The sequence below is a fragment of the Hippopotamus amphibius genome, chromosome 4, assembly GCF_030028045.1.
Source record: "Hippopotamus amphibius kiboko isolate mHipAmp2 chromosome 4, mHipAmp2.hap2, whole genome shotgun sequence".
NCBI classification, from domain to species: Eukaryota; Metazoa; Chordata; class Mammalia; order Artiodactyla; family Hippopotamidae; genus Hippopotamus; species Hippopotamus amphibius.
In genome coordinates, this window is record NC_080189.1 from 174,457,130 (window position 1) to 174,477,139 (window position 20,010).

At 44.4% G+C, this 20,010-nt stretch overlaps 1 protein-coding gene across 4 annotated transcripts in view; it reads right to left on the minus strand.

The window, feature by feature from the left end:
* TTC7B (tetratricopeptide repeat domain 7B) overlaps positions 1-20,010 on the minus strand; it is a 240,891-nt gene that overhangs the window by 176,562 nt on the left and 44,319 nt on the right. For all 4 annotated transcript variants that reach the window (XM_057733137.1, XM_057733136.1, XM_057733135.1 and 1 more), the window contains exon 4: positions 6,361-6,491. In XM_057733137.1, coding sequence (XP_057589120.1) covers positions 6,361-6,491 — 131 coding nt within the window. The remainder of the gene's footprint in view (positions 1-6,360; positions 6,492-20,010) is intronic.

A 20,010-nucleotide genomic window follows, 5' to 3' on the forward strand; every position in this document is an offset into this window, starting at 1 on the left:
TATTCTAAAATGCATCTAGAAGTATCAACAGAAAAGGATAAAGGATATTCCAAAAATACGTAGTTACTAATCCTTTCACATGTTAAAACATATCAAAAAGAAGAACTTACTAATAGTGTCATACTGCAGCAATGTGAGGTTAGCAGAGCAAAATAGGAAAGTCAGAAATTACTGTTGTGTCTAAAATTTTATGAAATGACTCAAAATACATAACAGAAAATATGAAAAAAGAAAGATAAGATAATCTAAAGTGGTATTGAAATTTGAGGAAAGCATTAATTTAGTCATATCTGATATCACACACCAAATAAATCTCTCCAAGAAGATTTGAAACTTAAAAGTTGTTTTTATAAAAAAATGGAAAATGGTTGAAAACTTTTTAAATCCTAGAGAAAATTTCAGCTTTAAAACAATGAAGTAAATGTAATAAAAAGATAATCAGATTCGACTACTATATATAAAATAGATTTAAAATTTATGAACAATTTAAAAATGGAAAATTACTGATTGGGAAGTCTAGAGCAAACACAATAATGGGTTAACATATTTATGGTATAAAAGCTTTATTCAAATTATAAGAATAATATTACATCCAAAAACCAGAGAGAAAGTATAAACAGACAAAAAAGAAATAGAACAAGGTTAAACATTAAGTTGTCATATGACCCAGCAATTCCACTCCCAGGAATATACTCAAGAAAAATGAAAACATTTGTCCACACAAAATCTTACACACAAATATTTATAGCGGCATTATTATAACAGCCCAAAGTAGAAACAACCCAAATGATAACTGATAAAATGATGAATGGATAAACACAATGTAGTATATCCGTACAATGGCATATTATTTGGCAACAAAAAGAAATGAAATACCAATGCATGCTGCAACATGGATGAATCTTGAGAACATTATGCTAGGCTAAAGAAGCCAGTCATAAAAGACCACATGTTGTATGGTTTGATTTATAGGTAATGTCCAGCATATACATATCTATAGAGACTGGAGACGTTGGAGGTAAATGGGGAGTGATTGCTAATGGGTACAGGGTTTCTTTTGGGGGTGATGAAAATGTTTTGGAATTAATATTGGTGATGGTTGCACAACTCTGTGACTATATTAAAAACCACTGAATTGAATACTTTAAATGGGTAAATTCTATGGCATGTGAATTATATCTCAATAATGCTGTGATTTTAAAAAAGAAATACAGCTAGTAAAGCAAATAGAAGGAAAAAATTTCAACCTGACTGATAATCAAAGAAATGCAGACCAAAACTGCAAAGTACCCTTTTCGCAAATCAGAACGGTAACTTTGAAACAAATGCAACCTTGTCAAGATTGCAAAGCAGCCACTACCCTCCTGTACTGCCAAAGGTAGAAGATGTTAGTATGACTCGTAGGAAGCAATTGGATGCAATATGTAGTAATGAGAATATTAAAAATGTCCCCACTTCTGGGAATTTGTCCTTAGGAAACAAGGCAAAGCAAGGGAAAGGCTACCTGAAGGAAGCTGGCATCACAGCACTATAAAAACAGGTTATACCCAACTACAAGTGAATTATATCACAGAGGCCACCCACTTGATAAAATATTATATAGCCATGACAACACTTTGAAGTTTTGATGTAATATTAAGTGAAAAAAGGCAGAGAATCTTTTAATGCTATAAAACTATGAGGGAAAAGACTGACCAAGAATGTACAAAAATTAAAATAAGCTACTGTTCTTTTCTGGTTTCTAGGCTTTTCTAACTCAGTTTTAAGTGTGGTATAGCCTCCTCTCCCAGCCACTCAGATGGCAGGCTCAAAGTCAGAGCAACATCCTGGCCAGTCAGTTTCTTAACATTTCTTTAAAGAAGTAATTTATTCAGATGTACTACATTAAGCCATGACCTATAACCTGCTGCTTCGGCTGGAGTGAAAAGGCAGGGACTGGGAAGGAGAAGAGAAGGGAGGACCCATCTTTTCCTTATGGTCTCACATTTCAGAGTCAAAAGCACAGACACATGGACCTCCAGGGTCACATCCTGCCTTCCGTGTCAGCAGCACCAAGTACTTTTCCTAGGACATCTGTTTTGAGTTCAAGACACACAGTAACCTTAATCTAAACCAGTTGTGAATCCAACACCTCAGCTGTGACACTGCGAGTTCTTTCTGTGGGGAGGACATAACACAGTCCACTCAAGGACTGACCATGATGACCAGTGAACAACTCCTGAACACCAGAGGGGGGTGGGCCCTGCAACATTCAGGCACCAGTTGTTTCTTCTTAAAATGTTAGCGCTAAAACAGCCTATTAAAAAAAAAAATCTATGGGTGTCCCATAATTTAGCATTAACTTCTTTTCTAAAATAGGGTGTAAAGGAATGAACTGTCAGCAGAAGGTAAAGTTCCACCCTGGCACAACTTCTGCCCAAGAAAGCCACAACTAGCTGGTTGGTTGGTGCATGCAAAGGACAGAGACAGGATGATTTCATTTGCCAAAAGCAGGGCTCATATTATGATAGTTGAGGATGAAGTCATCTTTATTCCTATCATTGCACCTCTAGAAGCTCCCTGTGGGGCAGATAACTTTATTACTGTTGGCGTAATGCCACCATCCAAAGATAAACTAATCAAGGCCAACCTATGTCATGTCTAGCTATTCTAATTTGATTTACTTGATTGAATTATTCAATATGCACAGTTTTGGAGGTATCTTTTATTCCCCTTCAGAGAACAAACTATCAGAGAAAATTATTAGTAGATGTCTCTGTGACCCTAATGTAACAAGGACAACACTAAACAAATATTCACTGCACACGGCTTTCAGGTATTCAAATTTCCTTTGGCCCTGCCTCCACATTTGGAACAAGGAGGGATACTAGTACATGGAAAGTTTCTGTCATCCCAGGTGGAAAACACTCGTGGCTCACTGGTTTTCTTCCTCAGACAAGTCAGGCAGTATTAACCCCACCACGAAAATGGAAAGCTGAAGCACACAACTATAAACGATTGGACCAAGGTCAAACAGCTGGGGTGAACAGAGATTCAGAACCCAGATATGACAGGGGGTCTCCAGGCAAGATGTTGTCCCATTAAGCTTCCAGGCAAGAAACAGAAAACCAAATTCTCCTGAAAAAATTACTCCATAAATACCTCTTTTAAATTATTTAACACTTTTAGTAAAACAACATGTTTAAAATACTCCATGTTTTTATCTAACTATCTGAAATCTTCGAAGGTTAGGAAAGATTCCACTGCCAGGTGACAGACAAGGACAACAAAACGAACATTTACTGTGTGCTGAACGTGTACTGGGAGTTAAACGTGCACGAGTTAACCCATTTTATGCTCACAGCAGCCTCAGAGCAATAGTTATTGCTATTTTACAGTTGAGGATTCAGAGGTAGCACAGGGAGGCTGAGTAACTCGCCCGATGTCCCACAGCTAAGAGCTGGCAAGGCCAGGGTCCCAGTGCTGGCGTCACTTAACCCCCGGGCCCTGCTGCCTCTCATAGCTTAAGTTAGCTGCCTGGAGGGGAAGCCAAGGTCAGCCCCCTTTCTGAAGAGCCCCTGCCCTTCAGGAAACAAACAACACTAACGTCGCTAAACATATCCAATTTTAGAGAAACTCAGATGAGACTGCATCCGAAACACAGACCGATGGTTCCAGATGATGAAAAAACATTTTCCACAATTCTCCAAGCTGTGCTCAACAGTTCGCCTCGAATCTTATCCCTGCTAGTGAATGACATTAAGAGCCAACACCAATAAATAAAATGCCAAAAGGTCCTAACAAACAGAAGTTTCTTTGGTATAGAATGGTTGGGAAACGAGGGGGAAACCACTGAAAGACTGCCTTTGCCCAGCAGAACAAACACAGGAACAGAGTGTGTGGGGGTTTCTACTTGAAAGGGCTGCCTGCTCAGAAAAGCAAATCACTATTTACCTAAGTTGCCCCAGTCTTTTACTTCCTTCAGATTTTATTTTCCTAACATTTGTTTTCAATTTAGCATAATTCTTAAAAGTCATTTAAGTTAAAAGAAAAAAAAAAGGGGGTGTGGGGGAAACAGGTATCTTGTTCTGCATGGCCCCCATTGTCTTGTCTCATAAACACCCTTGAACTTTCCCCAAGCTCAGTGGTCCTGTAAGGAAGGTCATTTTCCCCCTAGACTTCTCATTAATCACAAATAATTTCTTGAGCATCTACTACAGTCAAAACAGTTGTTTCATTCACTCAGTCTCTCTCATTGCTCATATCCCAGCTTCCTGGATCTGGGGAGGCCCAAAGTGGTTTCCCATGAAGGAAAACTCATACTGGAAAATCAGAGCCAGAAATGTGAAAGTCATCTAACACATACCCTGAAATTGAACCATATGCTGAGTGAGGCTGCTTCCCCGCGATACTAAGAGCTATGGCTTGCTTCGGCAAACACTTATTGAGCACTTTCTATATGCAAGGGTGTAAGAAACCGCAGGGTTCCACATTTATTGGCAGCGGCCCAGGATAATGAAATAAGTGATGCTGAACTAGGTGTCAGAAGAGCTGAGTTCTAATCTTAGCTTTGGCCCTAACTTCCTGTGTGTCCTTGGGCTGTCCCTTTCTGGGCCTCCATTTTCTTCTCAGAATCTAACATCCTATGTTCACTGTTTCCTCAAAACCACGAAAAATATTTATTTTGAATCCTATGATTATGAGAGTCTCCTGGATGGTCTGGCTGAAGAACCCAGTGGTGAATAGGTGGTTATAAAGGAACACAACAGGAAGTACATTCAGATCTGCTAATTCCCACGTCATTAAAGACACACACAACAGATGAACCTCCTTTCTCCCAGCCAGGAAAAGGCGGCCCCAACGTGACAACAGAGCGTAAAGTGCAAAATAAGGTCCCCTAAGTGGCAAGGACCGTGGGGTCCACAAGAACAGCTTGGCTGGGGTAAGCAGACTTCTCTGCTGACCAGCACTGGCTTTCCGTGAAAATCATGTGGATTTTAAAAGCAAGCTGCATGATCATGTCTCTAAAAATCGTACCATAAATTCTGAATAACAAATAATTCCTTTCTCATAACAGACTTCTGATAGAACAACATTTTGGCAAGACAGCCAAATATCTTCCTGAATTCCTAGACATCGCGAACCACGGCGTATAATCCATCCTGCTGTGGGCCAGGCCGGACACCACGCCCAGCATCCTCTCCACCGCTTCTCCGTGGCTCTCACCCTACTCTTCCTCCCCTTGAAAGATAATTCGGACCCTTGCCACACACATCAACATGCTACAAAAAAGATTTGTGAGAGAAATTACTTCCAGCCTGTACACTCATAACAAAAACGGGTCAAGACTTGGGTAGTCCCTCTCTATTCTACTCCTTAAGGAAACAGAGAACCCATAAGTTGATGGGAAACGAAGTTCTGACCATTTTCAAAGTCTCACAGAATTTCTAATCATTTCGAATAACCTCACAGGACACACCTCTGGGTCTGCAGGGGGAAACATCAGGATGGAGCTTTGGTTAGAACACCGGGAAGCTCTGCTCTGCGAGAGGCAGACACGCCTAGGAGCTGTTGTTATTAGTAAAAATGAGTGTCATTTACCAAGAATCCAATATGTTCCTGAATAGGGGCTAAGTGCCTTTATTTACACGACTTTTTACAATCCCCACAAGAACTCCATGAAGTAGGAACCATTATTCTGCTCCTTTTACACATGGGAAAATTGAGGCTGAGAAGTGAAGGAAGTAACTTAGTAAAGAGCAGAGCCAAAGACAGTGATCCTTCTAAACAGACAAGTTGCCCACACCTCCTGAGCCCCATCCAGCCTTCAACGTCCTCTGCCTGCGGGTGTGAGCTCAGGGCCCGTTGCTCACACTTCTCTGCTCAGATGGCCCTCTGATCACTGCTGCTTTCATCCTCCACAGCAGAGGCAGACCGCCGACTGCTGGGAGAAAACCACCCCAGATGGTCTTGGGGATACACAACCTCCTCCAAGCAGGCTGGTTGGGAGTCCCCAGCAGACCTTTGGCATGATCACTGAGGCAAAGCCTCCCAAACTGCAGATGCATCGTATGTTGGTACGTAGTCCACGCAAGCACAAATGAAACTCAACCTGTTTTGCCTGTGAGAACAGGAATGGTTAGCCAGCTTCAGGGCACGGAGGGTATAAATAGAGGCATAGTGTCATTTCTGCTCAGAGGATGTTAAAATGTTTCCCAAACACTCACCACCACATTCTCCATAGCCTTGAAGAATAGAAGCAAAGCTTTGCACCCAGAGACAGACAAGTTGAAGGCTTCCAGAGGCTGACCACAGTTCTGTGCGATCTGATTTGAAATTTAAAAAAATTATCAACTGAACGAACACATGGTCCTCACTTACCCTTTCTATCTCTTGGAGGTACAGGAGTGCAATGTCCCCCGCCTTCTCATAACAGGTGATGACATCCTGTTCCCGGTCCACATGGAGATTACTGGTAGAAGAAGAAATAGGCAACTTCTCTAAACAAAGTCCTAAAAAAAAATCAACATGCAAAAACTGGGTGAGTTGTTTTTCATGGGGCTTAATTTTTTAATATTGCTCTAGAGGGCCAGATACTGTTAGCGAGGCAGATTCTCCCCACCCTCTCTAAAGACAAAATGGAACATCAAAACGGAGCACCAAAAAGAGTACCCATAAGTTACAGATGAAGGAGGCCCCTAAATATACAGAAAGTACCATTTGACCTTGATACCCAGGTGGAGAATTTGATCAGGTACTTCACCATGATCCCATTCAGACCTAACAGAACTTCTCATTCAACTATGTCTCAAGGTTCTTAAAGAACTGTAAGTACAGCTGGGCTCACAGCACAATACCGGGTAAAGGATATCTTCTGTCCCAAAATGTACACTTAATCGATTGAACATAAAACATTTCTAAGTGCTCTCAGGAGTCTCAGTTACCAGGAAAAAATCTTCCAATTCTCAGCCATAGAGTTTTGCAGTAACGACAACACCCCAGACCCCCTCTCAGTTCCAGGCCAAGAAAATACCCAGAACTTTTGCTGTGTGGGTACTTCTTTGGAGATGGAGGAGTTAATCTTTGCCAAGAGAGAGTTCAGGGCTGGGATGGGATATGAAAACATGAAAGACTGAAAAATTAACAATGCTGAGAGAAGCAGTGGTTGCCTGAACCCAGCACCAACCTCCGCCCCTGTCCTGGGCGACAAGCAGGCACGTCCGGCTCCGGGTCTCCACCTACAACTGGGGGCAGAGGGGGAGCCCCGTGGGGAGGGCTTCTGCTGCGTCAAGTGCCCTGGGATACAGGGAAACACACATTCACACGTGCACTTCAGGGAAGGGTGTGAGAGGAGCTTCGACACGGACAGTCAGGGTCTGCAATTGGGAGGGGCCAGAGCAAGTCCCTGGAAAACCCACTCACTTTTTTTTTAAAGCTCTTTATTGGAGTATAATTGCTTTATACTATTGTGTCAGTTTCTGCTATACAACCCAGTGAATCAGCTGTATTTATACATATATCCCCGTATCCCCTCCCTCCCGTGACTCCTTCCCATCCTCCCTATCTCACCCCTCTAAGGCATCACCCATCAGCGAGTTGATCTCCCTGAGTTATGCAGCAGCGTCCCACTAGCTATATATTTCACAGTTGGTAGTGTATATATGTCTATGCTACTCTCTCACTTCGTCCCAGCTTCCCCTTCGCCCCCCACCCCCCACTCATTTTACAGACGAAAAAGCCGAGAACCGCATGGTAAAGTGAGTGACTTGCCCAAAACCTGACAGGCAGTTAAGAACACAACAGGAATCAGAACCCAGGTCTTGGGCCTCCCAAGCAACACCTATCAAGTGAGCTGCTGACTTTTAGAGTGGACACCACGGCAGAGAGGGGACCAGACACACCACACGTTGGCAAGTGACCCAGAGCCTCCTGTGCGTCACTCTGAGAATGGCCTCCTCCAGGGTGCTCTCATCAAACAGCAACAGTCCCTCCAGGCTGTAGAAGGTGACAGGAGATGCTTGTACTGCACGGGAAGGAGAAACCACTTCCATCCACAGGGAGCCAACAGCTGAGGACAGTGTGCCTGGGAGCTGAGAGTGACCACGCTGTCACCTCCAGTGGTGACATCTCTCTCATTCCTGTTTTTGGCAATTTGTGTCCTCTATTTTTATCCTCAACAGTCTGGCTAATGGTTAATCAGCTTTGATGAAATTCTCAATAAAGAACTTTTGATTTCATTGATTTTGGTTTCACTGATTTTTCTCTATTATTTTCCTGTTTTCTACTTCACTTATTTCTGCTCTGATCTTTAGTATTTCCTTTCTTCTGCATACACCGGGCTTAATTTTCTCTTCCTTTTCTAGTATCTCAAGGTAGAAGCCAAAGTATAAATCTGAGATCTTTATCCTTTCTTACTATAGACACAGTGTGACAAATTTCTCACAAGTACTGCTTTAGCAGTATCCTACAAATTTTGATACCTTGTGTTTTTATTTTCATTCAGTTCACAGCACTTTCTAATTGAACTTTTGATTTCTTCTTTAAAAGTGTGTTATTTAGTTTTCAAACCCTCAGGGACTGTCCAAAGATCTTTCTGTTATTGATTTCTAAATTTATTCCATTATGGTCTGTGTAGTAAAGGGCTAAACAGACTTGAGATGTTCAAATTGCACATTCTGAAGGACTGGCCTTTGACCAGCTGGGAGAAAAGCTCTAAGCCCTTGGAACAGCCTACCTGATAAGAGTGTCTTTGTAAATCTGGGGTCTCAGGCCACACCAGATAGTTACACTTAGAATGTGATTTATGGTGTAGGTCTTAGGCCACACTATACCACTTTGACCTCTAGAGAGACTAGAGACTGAATAGTTACATTCCATGGGCATTCTTTGCCTACATGACTGACCCCGATACAAACCCTGGACACGATGGCCTGAGGGAGCTTCCCTGGGTGGTAGTAAACCATTACTGCTGTCCCACATCGTTGCTGGGAGAACTAAGTACTGTCCATATCACCCCACTGCGAGAAGATGGCAAATCTTGAGCCTGGCACTTCTGGACTCTGCCCTATGCACCTTCTGGCTTTACTAATTTTTATCTGTAGCTTTTTGTTGTAATAAACTGTAACCATAGTATGACAGATCTTCTGAGTTCTGTGAGTCTTTCTAGCAAATCACTGACCTGAGGGTGGTCTTGGGGATCCCTGCCAGAGGTCAGAGAACACATTTGAAAGCTTTCGATTTTGTTGAAATTTGTTTCTTGCCCAGAAGATGGTCAATCTTGGTAAGAATCTTCAAAATAATGTATATTCTGTTGTTGGGTGGAGTGACATATAAACATCAACTAGGTAAAATTAGTAGATTGTGTTGTTCCAAGGTTTCTGTATCCTTACTGATCATCTGTCGACTTGTTCTGTCATTTATTGAAACAGGGTATGGAAGTCTCCGAGGATAACTGCCAGTGATTGCTTTAAGGTTTCATTTATCACAGTCCACTTCAAATAATATTATACTAATTCACATACAGCATAACACCGTTACTAGTACATGCTTCCGTTTCTCTCTTTCCAGTCCTTATTTTCTTATTACATACATTATACTTTTATATAGATTATAAACCCAATGCTACAGGATGATTATTCGTATTGAAATGGTGGGTTATCTTTTAAAGACATTTTAATAATGAGGAAAAACGGATATAGTCACCAATATAGTTATGATTTCCAGTGTTCTTTGTTCCTTTGTGCAGGTTCATATTTTCCTTCTACCTAAACTAATTCCTTTAACATTTCTTACAGTGCAGTTCAGTTGATGATGATGTCTTTCAGTCATTGTGGGTCTGAAAAAGGCTTTTGTGGCTTCATGTTTGAGAATATTTTCATTTTCATTCACTTGACAGGTTGCTCCCACCCCCCACCCCCCAGTACTAAAGATGATGCTCTATGTATTCTCACTTGCATGGTTTTTGACAACAAATCTGCTGTCACCCTTACGTTTATTTGTCTGCATGTAAGGTGTCTTTTTTCCTGGCTATTTTAAAGATTTTCTCTTTATCACTGGTTGTGAGCAATTTGGATTATGAAGTGCTTTGGTTTAGTTTTCTTCATGTTTCCTGTGCTTGCACTTCACTGAGCTTTCTGGAATTGAGGATTTATAGTTTTCATAAAATTTGAAACACGTTCAGCCATTATTTCTTCCAAAAAATTTTTTTTTACCCTTCCTCTTCCTTAAGAGACTCCAACTACACACATATGAGACCACTTGAAATTATCCCACAACTCACTTATGCACTCTCCATTTTTTAAAAAGTTTTCACTCTGTTTCATTCTGGATGGTATCTATTGCTACGTCTTCAAGTTCACTAATCTTTTCTTCAATGTCTAATCTGCCATTAATCACATCCAGTATATTTTTTATCTTAGACACTGAGTTTTCATCTCTAGAAATTAGACTAATTTTTAACTTCCATGTCTCTACTAAACTTTTTGAACGTGAAGAATAGATATAATAACTGTTTTAATGTCCCTCCAGTCCTACCTGCTCAATGTTCATTCCCTTTCCATTTAGAGCCAAAGTTGTTTATGTGGTTGAAAAAAAAATTAATAAGCATCCTCTCTCCAGTGTGAACTCTGTTTCAAATTCTTAAAAATTTTTCTGAAGGAGAATACAAGATAAACTGAACAAATTCACCATGTTGGTAGAACAGCTCCAGAACGACTCAAAAGGAAGCACTTGATGGGCACTTCCTAAATGTGCTTTAAGTGCTCAATTGTGCAAAATTAAAACCTCCAGAAAAAACCAAAAAGAGATAAGTTGTTTCATAATCTGCCTTCTGCTTGTATGAGAAGCAACCAAATAATGGGCAAGTCAATATCAGGGATTTAATATAAAGGAAACAAATTCTCCAGAGTATGTCAAAGGGCCAGGAAAAAATAGGTCTGGTCTTTGGCACTTTATACCACTGCAGGCTGGACTCTGACCACTGGGCTCATGAAGATGACCAAGGCCCTCGGGGACCTGCCAAGCCCACTGAGTCAAAGAAAAGGCAAATCCAGTTCAACGTAGTTTGACGGTCATCTGCACTGTGCATTCTGAAATATCTAAAATCCACTCATCTAGGGCTGCAATCCATGGCCATGCAGAGTTGGTAAGAGTATTCAAAGCAGCTACAGAACTTAATCCTCCACCATGAGGAGACACTGGTGTTTTCTGTGGATTCCTGTTCTGATTAGGTAGATATGTGGACACCTAAGGTCTTGGCTGGCAAATGGGTCTTTGGCAAGGAGTCCATTCCTGGGTCGGAGGCCCTTAATAGTAAATACTGTTCCTTTCCTTTTCCCAAATGCAGTGGCGTTCATTCCATGTGCCACCACGCACATCTCAGAGCAACAGCCGAGTCTTGATTTACCACAGAGAATTTGTGGCTATGCAGCTCAGTTCCAGAATATGCAGTTCTTTGTCAAAAGCTGCTTACAGGACCTCTGGACTGGACTATAAATTTTCAAGTGTCTGGGATTAGACCGATGCTGTCTGAGAAGCAGAGTTCTGAGGTCATGGTCCAAATTGGCCCCCATTAAAATGTCAAATGACGCCTTGTCAGTTTGGAAAGCTATCATCAATAATGTTTTTGGTTACTTTCTTTTTTCCAGGGAAATGCATGACAAGAAAGTGAAAAACAGACTTGAAAAATAGCTGGTGTGAGAGCGACGCCTAATAAACATCTCAATAAGGGCTGCATCTCCAAAATCAAAGCTGTGTACAAAAGAGTAGAAGCTAAGTGCTCCATGGCCAGTTGTCACAGCCAGGTTTAAAGCATGGGTGGGAGAAGCGGCTGACTACGTTTAAAGGGCGTTTAAAGAGCGCTGGGCAGCCACCGGACCCCACATGCATCTCCCCTCCCATGGGAAGTCCCCACAGACGGACTCACTTCTGATTCTGAAAGGTCCTTTCTATGAAGGGTAACATATTTTAACTAAACTAATGATAATAAAGTCATTTAGGTCACACTTGACTGCTCTGAAGCTCTTCCACGTGCATTAGCCTGCTCAGGCCTGTGTAACGGGTACTATCCTCCTCCCAGTCTTGTGGGAAAAGAAACAGAAGGTCTGCGCAGGGGCCAGAACTGAGATGACAAGGGAACCCCTGAGCTGGGCCAAGTGCATCTTGCCCCAGGTGATGGTCTAAGAGTCTGAAGCAGGGTGGGCTGCCGGGAGTGAAGGTGCTGTGCAGCCGTCAGGGACCCGTGGGACATCACGGTTGGGAGGGGACACCAGGCAGTGAGGGACAGCTGAGGACCCCGGACACTTAAAAGCTCAAATGCGTCCAGCCTCCAAATCGCTTTGTTTAGGTGCATCTTACAGAACATAACATGGCAAACTGGACTCTCTGTCCCTTGCTTCCTTCCACACCGAGGTTTCGTCACCTCTGAAAGGGAGCTCCATTTTCTTTCCTCAAGGGCTATACATCCCTGGAGGTTTGGCTACACATCTCATTGCCAATCAATCAATCCATCAATCAATCCAGCGATCACTCTGAACGGGGTTAACACCCCCAGATTCTTTCAGGATTGTCTAAACTTGAGATCCCTCAGGTAAGAGGCTGATCTGGGCACATAAGACTGCACAGTTTCCATAATAATAAAGGTTCGTTTATCAAGGCCCTACTCAGCACACAGCACTGGGCCTGGGGTTTGACACACGCCACTTAAAATCCCCACAGCCACCCTGGCAAGGAAGGTGTTAGCAGCACCTTACAGATACGATTGAACTTAGGGCCCCACAGCGAGTAAATGATAAACCAAGTTTCAACCCCTGGTCTATCTGACCATAAAGCTCTGCTCATAACACGCTATCTCACCAAGCTGCTGACAGCATATTCAGTGTTTGATAACAACAGTAACAATAGTTTCAAATTGTAAAGGCAAGAAATCGATGTCCAGAGCCTCAGGGCAGTGGTGCTCTCTCCCACCAGGAGCTGCATCACCCTACGCAAGTCCCGGGATCCCGGCCTCCGCCCCTTGCATGCGCCGTGAGGGCTGCTACTGCGACACCACCTTGAGCTGGATGACTTTGCAGGGCTAAGAGCCAAAACAAATATTTTGATTCTCTTAATCGCATTAAAATGAACAGGGAATTAATTTCTTATGCAGTTCAGCAACACAATAAAAGGCTATAAAATATAATTATAGGAACTATGTACTACAACATTAGGCATTGTTTCTTCATTTATCTTAACCGCATCTCTGAAACCAGGCCCAGGCCAGGTACACTCTGATGCTTTGCCGTAACAGGACCCACAGGGGAGTTTATAACTAGAAGCACCAGAAAAACCTCATTACAATACCACGTCTCTGTGGCAAGGACTTCAAAGGCAGTAGGACAGTTTCCTGGGATCTCAATTTCCAAGGCTGATAAATAACTCAGGAAAAGAGATTCAAGATTCTCAAAGCAAAGCCCTGGCACAGGCAGCCCCAGACTGCTGGTCCTGCATTCTCACCTCTAGAACAGCCAGGCTCCCACAGGTGTCAGATATACTCAGTTCAATGGGAGACAAGCCCCGACACAGGGTATAGAGAAGAGATGCCAACAGAAACCACCCAATACGGGGGGAGGGTGGCCTAGACCTCCTGTGCAGTCCCGGTCAATCCAGAGCTTCTTTGATTTTTAGTGGTCTCTGGGTTGGGAGCCACGGCTGGCCCCTTCTGGATGCTTTCAGAAACTGCCGTCTTCCTTCCAGAGTCAGCGTGTTCTTCTTTGGAGGCGTACACATATTCATATATGCACACACGCACGCGCGCGCACACACACGCACACACACCAGCTTATAAAAAGAGATGCCAGGCCTTGAATCAGATATTCACCTGCTACAGCAGATGATCTTTCAACAGCCCTTCCAGCTCTATAATTCTGTGAGCAAATGAGATGCTAATTCAACCTGAAACGCTCGCTAAATAAGAGTTTGTAATTTGAATTCATGCTCTTAGAGTCTCTACTGAGTAACCACATAATAGCAATAACAACAGGCAGCAAGGGCTAGCGACATGACAAGACACGGCTCTGGGATCTGGACATCATTTTTCTAACCTTCACAGGAACGGGGGGGAGTTTACTATCATCCTCGTTTCAGAGATGAGGGAACTGGGGCTCTGAACTGGGGCAAATCGCTCAAAATTACACAACTAGTTAATGGCAGACCCTCTCAGCCTTTACACACACCCTCTCACATCTCAGATTTCTCTGTCTTTACACGTGAAGTGGTGTTGCGTAGCGGCTAAGAGTGTGGGCTTTGGAGCCAGACTCCCTGGTTCCTAATTGACTCTACAGGTAAAATGCTAAGTGCTCAGAACAGTACCTGGCATGTAGTAAGCATTCAAAACCCAGTAACTATCATGACTATTCTCTATGTCACTATTCTCTTTAGGTAACAGTAGCCTGGAAGGTCTTATTCATTTGCTACACTATTTTTATATTTTTTTAAATAACAGTTTTTTGACATATTATTCACATACCACAAAATTCATCCATTTAAAGTGTACAACTCAGTGGTTTTACTATATTCACAGAGTTGTGGAACCATCACTGCTAGCTACTTCCAGCACATTTTCATCACTGCAAAAGAAATCCCTACCCGTTAGCAGTTGCTCCCCACCCCCTCCTCCTCCCAGACCCTGGTAACCACTAATCCACCTTCTGTCTCTATGGATTTGCTGATTATTCCAGATATTTCATGTAAATGGAATCCCACAACATGTGATCTTTTGTGTCTGACTTCTTTCTCTTAGCATGTTTTCAAGGTACATACTATTGTAGCATGCATCAGTACTTCATCCCTTTTTTTAATTTGAGGGGAAATTCACACGACATAAAATTAACCACTTTAACGTGAACAGTTCAGCAACACTTACTATTACATTCATGACGCTGTACAACCTCCCTCTCTATCTAAATATTCCATTCTTTTTTATGGCCGAATAATAGTCCACTGTATGGATATAACACATTTCATGTATCCATTCATCAGGTGATCAACACTTGGCTTGTTTACACTTTTGGGATAGTCTGAATTATGCTGCTATGAATATTCATGTATTGGTTTTTGTACGGACAAATGCTTTCAATTCTCTTGGATACGTACCTAGAATAGAACTGGTAGGTCAGGTGGTAATCCTACGTTTTGTTATACTGTTTATAATCTTTGTGATAAGAATCACATCTATTATCTACTACCAATCTATTGGGTAAAATATTAAGAAATGAAAACACACGGACATGGAAAGTACATGAAAATACAGGAACAGACAGACTTGGAATTCAAACCCTTGCTTCTCCAATTTCTAGCTCTGTGACTTTGAGCAACTTCCTCAGTATCTCAAGGCCTCTGGCTCCTCATCAAGCAAATGAAAATAACAGTCTCGTCGATTATTAGGAGGTTTCGTCCAGTGCCTATAAGTAAAGTAAGTTCTTGGTAAACAGTAACTATTATCACCGGCAAGCACCTTTCCTGGGGGGACGGCAGTCCTCCTCAGTTCTCTGAGGCGTGTCTGTCAAGCACAGAAGAGCACTGAGAAGACAGTAACAATCATCCGTATCCCCCCCACTTGCAACCAAGCAGAGTTAACGTTCTAGCACAGACCCTCAGCCTTGCTAGCACATGATGCCACGTAAACCTTGGTCTTGGTTCTAGTTTCTTTCCTAAGAAGAGTGGACTCCTCACCCCTGGGGATCCCTACAGTACCAAGTGTAGCCCTAACTATAGCAAAGGATGAGAGTGGCCAGTGAACAGATGTGCCTTTCCTTTCTCCATTCCACAAACTCTCACTTGGCACCACGGCTGGGCATCACAGAGCAGGGCATGGTCCTCGCCCTGGAGAAGGCCCACCTCTAGTGGAATGGAGGAGAAAGACATTTCCAAAACAATGTAGAGAGGACAGTGACTGAGACAGACGTGGTACCACAGAAGAACTAAGTACAAGCACCTCAGGGGACCTTCACGTAAGGCCCCCAAATTTCTTTGGGCTGTTTAAGTCTCTGCTTGTTTCCCAAAAAAGAACCAGTGAGGAGTCTATCAACACAACCAACATTAAATACGAATGTGGGTCAGTAGCAATGAGAGGGTGCTTACTCTTCTTACACCATCTAAATATAAACAGGAGGCTCTGACCAGCAACCTGAGATGAGTGGCCACATGCAACGCAGCACCCAGCTTCCCACCATCCGCAGAACCACAGTGAAATCTAGATGGGAAGAGGCCCGAGAGAGCGCCGCGCCCGAGATAAACAGCTCCCGAAGGCTCACACAGAACATCCCCAGCAGGCCACGGCCTCACTGCGCCTCCCATTCTCACACCCCTACTTCCCACAGTTTCTGGGTTTTACACATGGGCAAAAGCACTTGGCAAGGACCCCCCTGGCCCCACCTCTGCCACCCCATTCCCTCCACTCATGGATAGTTTTTTATCAAACTTTTTTTCACTGCCCCGAAGGGATCTCAAGACTTCAAAAAAAAAATAAAATAAAAAGTATCTTCTAAAGGGAAAAAACTGGATCCCCTATCTTCCTCTCCTTCCTCTGCAGATAAGGAAATTCAGGCTCAGAGAGGGTTCATAATTTGCCCAAGGTCACACAGTGGGTATTGGCAGAGGCAACCCTGAGCCCTGCTCCCATGAGCTCACTATCAAGGCAGGTTCACGGGAGCTGGGACCTAACCTCCAACAGACTACAGAATTTTCCTGGTCTGTCCTTCAGCTCCAGGATACCTAGAAGGTCATGGTCATTAGCAAGTATCCAATTCATGAAGGTCAGGATTAGGTTCTGTCACTTCAAGATTTGATCTTAATCTACCAAGAAATACTCTAGGAAAATCCTCCTTGGGCTTTTACAGTCCTTAGGACCAGGGACTTTTTAGTCCGTGAAAAAAAAGGAGGTACATCAACTCCTGCTAAACCTCCACAACCAGAATCCACACTCGTAATTCCTTCCTCTTTTCAAGTGATCCATGCACTGACTGTCTAATGTACCGGACGCGGTGAGCCCCTGTGGGAGTCTCTGTAAGTGCCGGGACCGCAGGGGCAGCAGAGGTTCGGCTCCGGGTCCAGTAAGAACCGGCGAGGCCTGTGTGTAATCGCCTACACAAGGCACAGCTTTCGAGAAATGGCCCAGGTGTCCCTTAGGAGGCTCACTGATCCAAGGTTAGTAAAGACGGCTGGAAGTTCACACTTCTCCGCTCCCCGACCTCGAGCAGAACCTCAGAAGGATCCAAATTTCAGGGCTCAGGCTGGTGGGGCGACTCGGCGCATGCGCGAACTCCCCGGCAAGGACGGGACTCCCGCGCCCCCTGGCGGCGGCGGCCGGCACTGCAGGAAGACCTCGTCTGGTGCCCGCAGGGTCAGGATCCTCCGCATCCCACGTTGGTGTGGCCCACGACGGAGCTTTTGGCAGGTCACCCGCTCAGAGGCCTAATGTGGAATTCCGGTTTTTGAATGTGGCCAGGGTACTAAAAAATCCCACTGTTTAAGTAAACAGCCCCAGTGTTGCCTACGCCATTCGGGGAAAAGGATGTTTTCCAAGACCTCCTGCGATGTCCCACCAGCTCTGGGAGCCACTCAACGCAAACCTAGGTACCTCACAGCGCCCCAGGGTAGACTTAGCCTCTCTCGGTGCGGCGTCTGCAGTCTCTGCACCTGGAAGTTCCTACACAAGTGATACACCAGCCCCAGTCCACAAAGCAAGCTGCCTGACAGCAAAGGAGAAAATGAACCGAAGGCTGAAACAGAGGGTCCACCCTTTACTCCTCCTCATAACTGCGGATGGTACTTGTGTGAGGATTAAGGGCGTTAAGGGGCAAGTGCTTAGAGGGTGTTTGGAAGATTGTTTTTTGTTTTGTTTTGTTTTTTTAATGCTGTAATTACTATTAATAATTTACTACTATTATTCCAGAACCTGGCACATAGTAGGAGCTTAACAAACCTGAGTCCCTCTCCCTGTCTTGCAAGGCTGTGATGTGTCCCGCAGGGCACACACAGGTCTCTGCCTCATGGGTCACGGGACTGGGCAGGGAGGCCCAGCCAGGGCCCAGCACAGCTTCCTCTCTGCTGCACCAGTCCCAAGGTGACTGGGGGAGAGCTTGCAGAGCCAGCTCTGACACCCTCCCTCTCCCCAGAACAGTCTGTGCTCTGCTCCCGCCCCCAGAGAGCTCTGAGCTTTCCAAATATGGATGCTTTTTTCATTCCCAAAGCATCAGGAACATTTGGGGGAAGAAAATGAACACCAGACATGGTTTGGAAACGATGGAAGCCAAGTGATGGGTGGTGGCAGAATGAGCACTGTGTGAGCAGTCAGGAGTCGGGGTTTTAAAATATTAAATGGGAGTCTGGACCACGTGATCTTTTATACCCTGGCGAGCTTTGTATGTCTAGGCCTCAAGGAGATGCTAGAAGTAAGGACCCAAATCCTAAGAGTGAGAAAGAAATACAGCCACTAGCACACAATGCAGGAGAGAAAACTGCCTTAAGGAGACCCAGAGAGTTCCTGGATTTCAAAGAAAATGAGCCATGGGAAACGAGCTCTCCAGAGCCAAACAACCTGAAACTCCACAAATTGGGATGATCCAACCTGAAAGTGAGTGTGGGTCGAAGAGGAGTTAGAGACAAGATGATTTGTTTTATATCCGGCCCAAAGTAAAATCTATTTGCACCTAAAAGGGAGAGCATTTCAGAATACACTAAAAACACTGCACTTCCGCTTATGCAACTTGTGTTACTCAGATCGAGTTAATCCTCGATAGTGTGGCCCTGGATGCCAGGGGAAAAGGTTTAAAGAACCGCCCCATCACAAGTACACCCGTGTGGCAAGCACTGTCCCTGATGCAAAGGCCAGGATCCGCAGACAGCAGCTTAGATGTGGCACAGCCCAGAGCCCACCCAGGAGCAGGCACTCACATATTTGCTGATTTAATGAATTAATTAATCATACGATCTAGTCTGAGAGAGGCAGATGTGAAATAATTAAACAAAAACAGAATGCCAAACTAGATGGTACTAACTATAAATAGAGGTGGAGTCTGAGGAAGGAGAGGCTGAAGTGGACAATGGAGCTGGAGAGGTTCTCACGGAGGTGTCACCGAGGGTGGACTCCTCACGGGGAAAAGGCGAGACTCCAAGCTGGAGCGAGAAGACAAGCTGAGATGGGAACAGTCCCGGCAGGGGTGAGGCAGGTGGGCGGGCAGCCGGCAGGCAGCCTGGAGCAGGGCGTGGGGGGGACAGAGCAGGACCTGGGCCCAGCCTGGCCAGACCAGGACAGAGCCTCCAGAATCGGGAAAATGCACGCCCGTACTCAGACTTTTATGGTCAGCAGAACTCATCAGGAACCCGGGCTTCAACAACAAAGGAAAAAGTAACAATGGGGGAAGAGGGCGTCCACTCCTGACGTCCTCAGTGTGAATTTTTCTTTTTTTTTTTTGGCCACACCGCACAGCATGTGGAATCCTAGTTCCCTGACCAGGGATCAAACCCGCGCCCCTGCATTGAAAGCACGGAGTCTTAACCAGTGGACTGTCAGGGAAGTCCCTCGGTGAGGATTTTTCTGTGGTATGTTAAACCTGAGACTGCTTACTGCCTTCACCACATTTTAACTGCAAACTACTTAAGGATATAAATTTGCCACAAATGCACAAGTGCTCATGTGTTTCAGGCCCCCGGTAAACCCCAGGGGAAAGCTCTCTGTCACCTGCGTCCCTCCTCTCTTCGGGAGCCCAGAGCCCTGGCAGGCGTGCCGCCTCCTGCTAGAGCTCCCCTGTTACATGCTGGGCCTCTTGGCCTTCCTCACTCTCTGTGGTCCTCTGAGCAAGATTCAGCCACTCCTGGGTTGTAACCAAATCCACACACAGTCACTTCCCGAATCCTGACCAACAAACCAAGAGCCCAGAGACCCTTCTGCTGAGCAGCTGCCCCAGAATGAGAATGGTTCCCTGGACAGCACCCCCTGGTGGTTGCAGAGGTATTACCATGCTCAACTCCAAGCCAGTATCTTCCCCCCCCCCC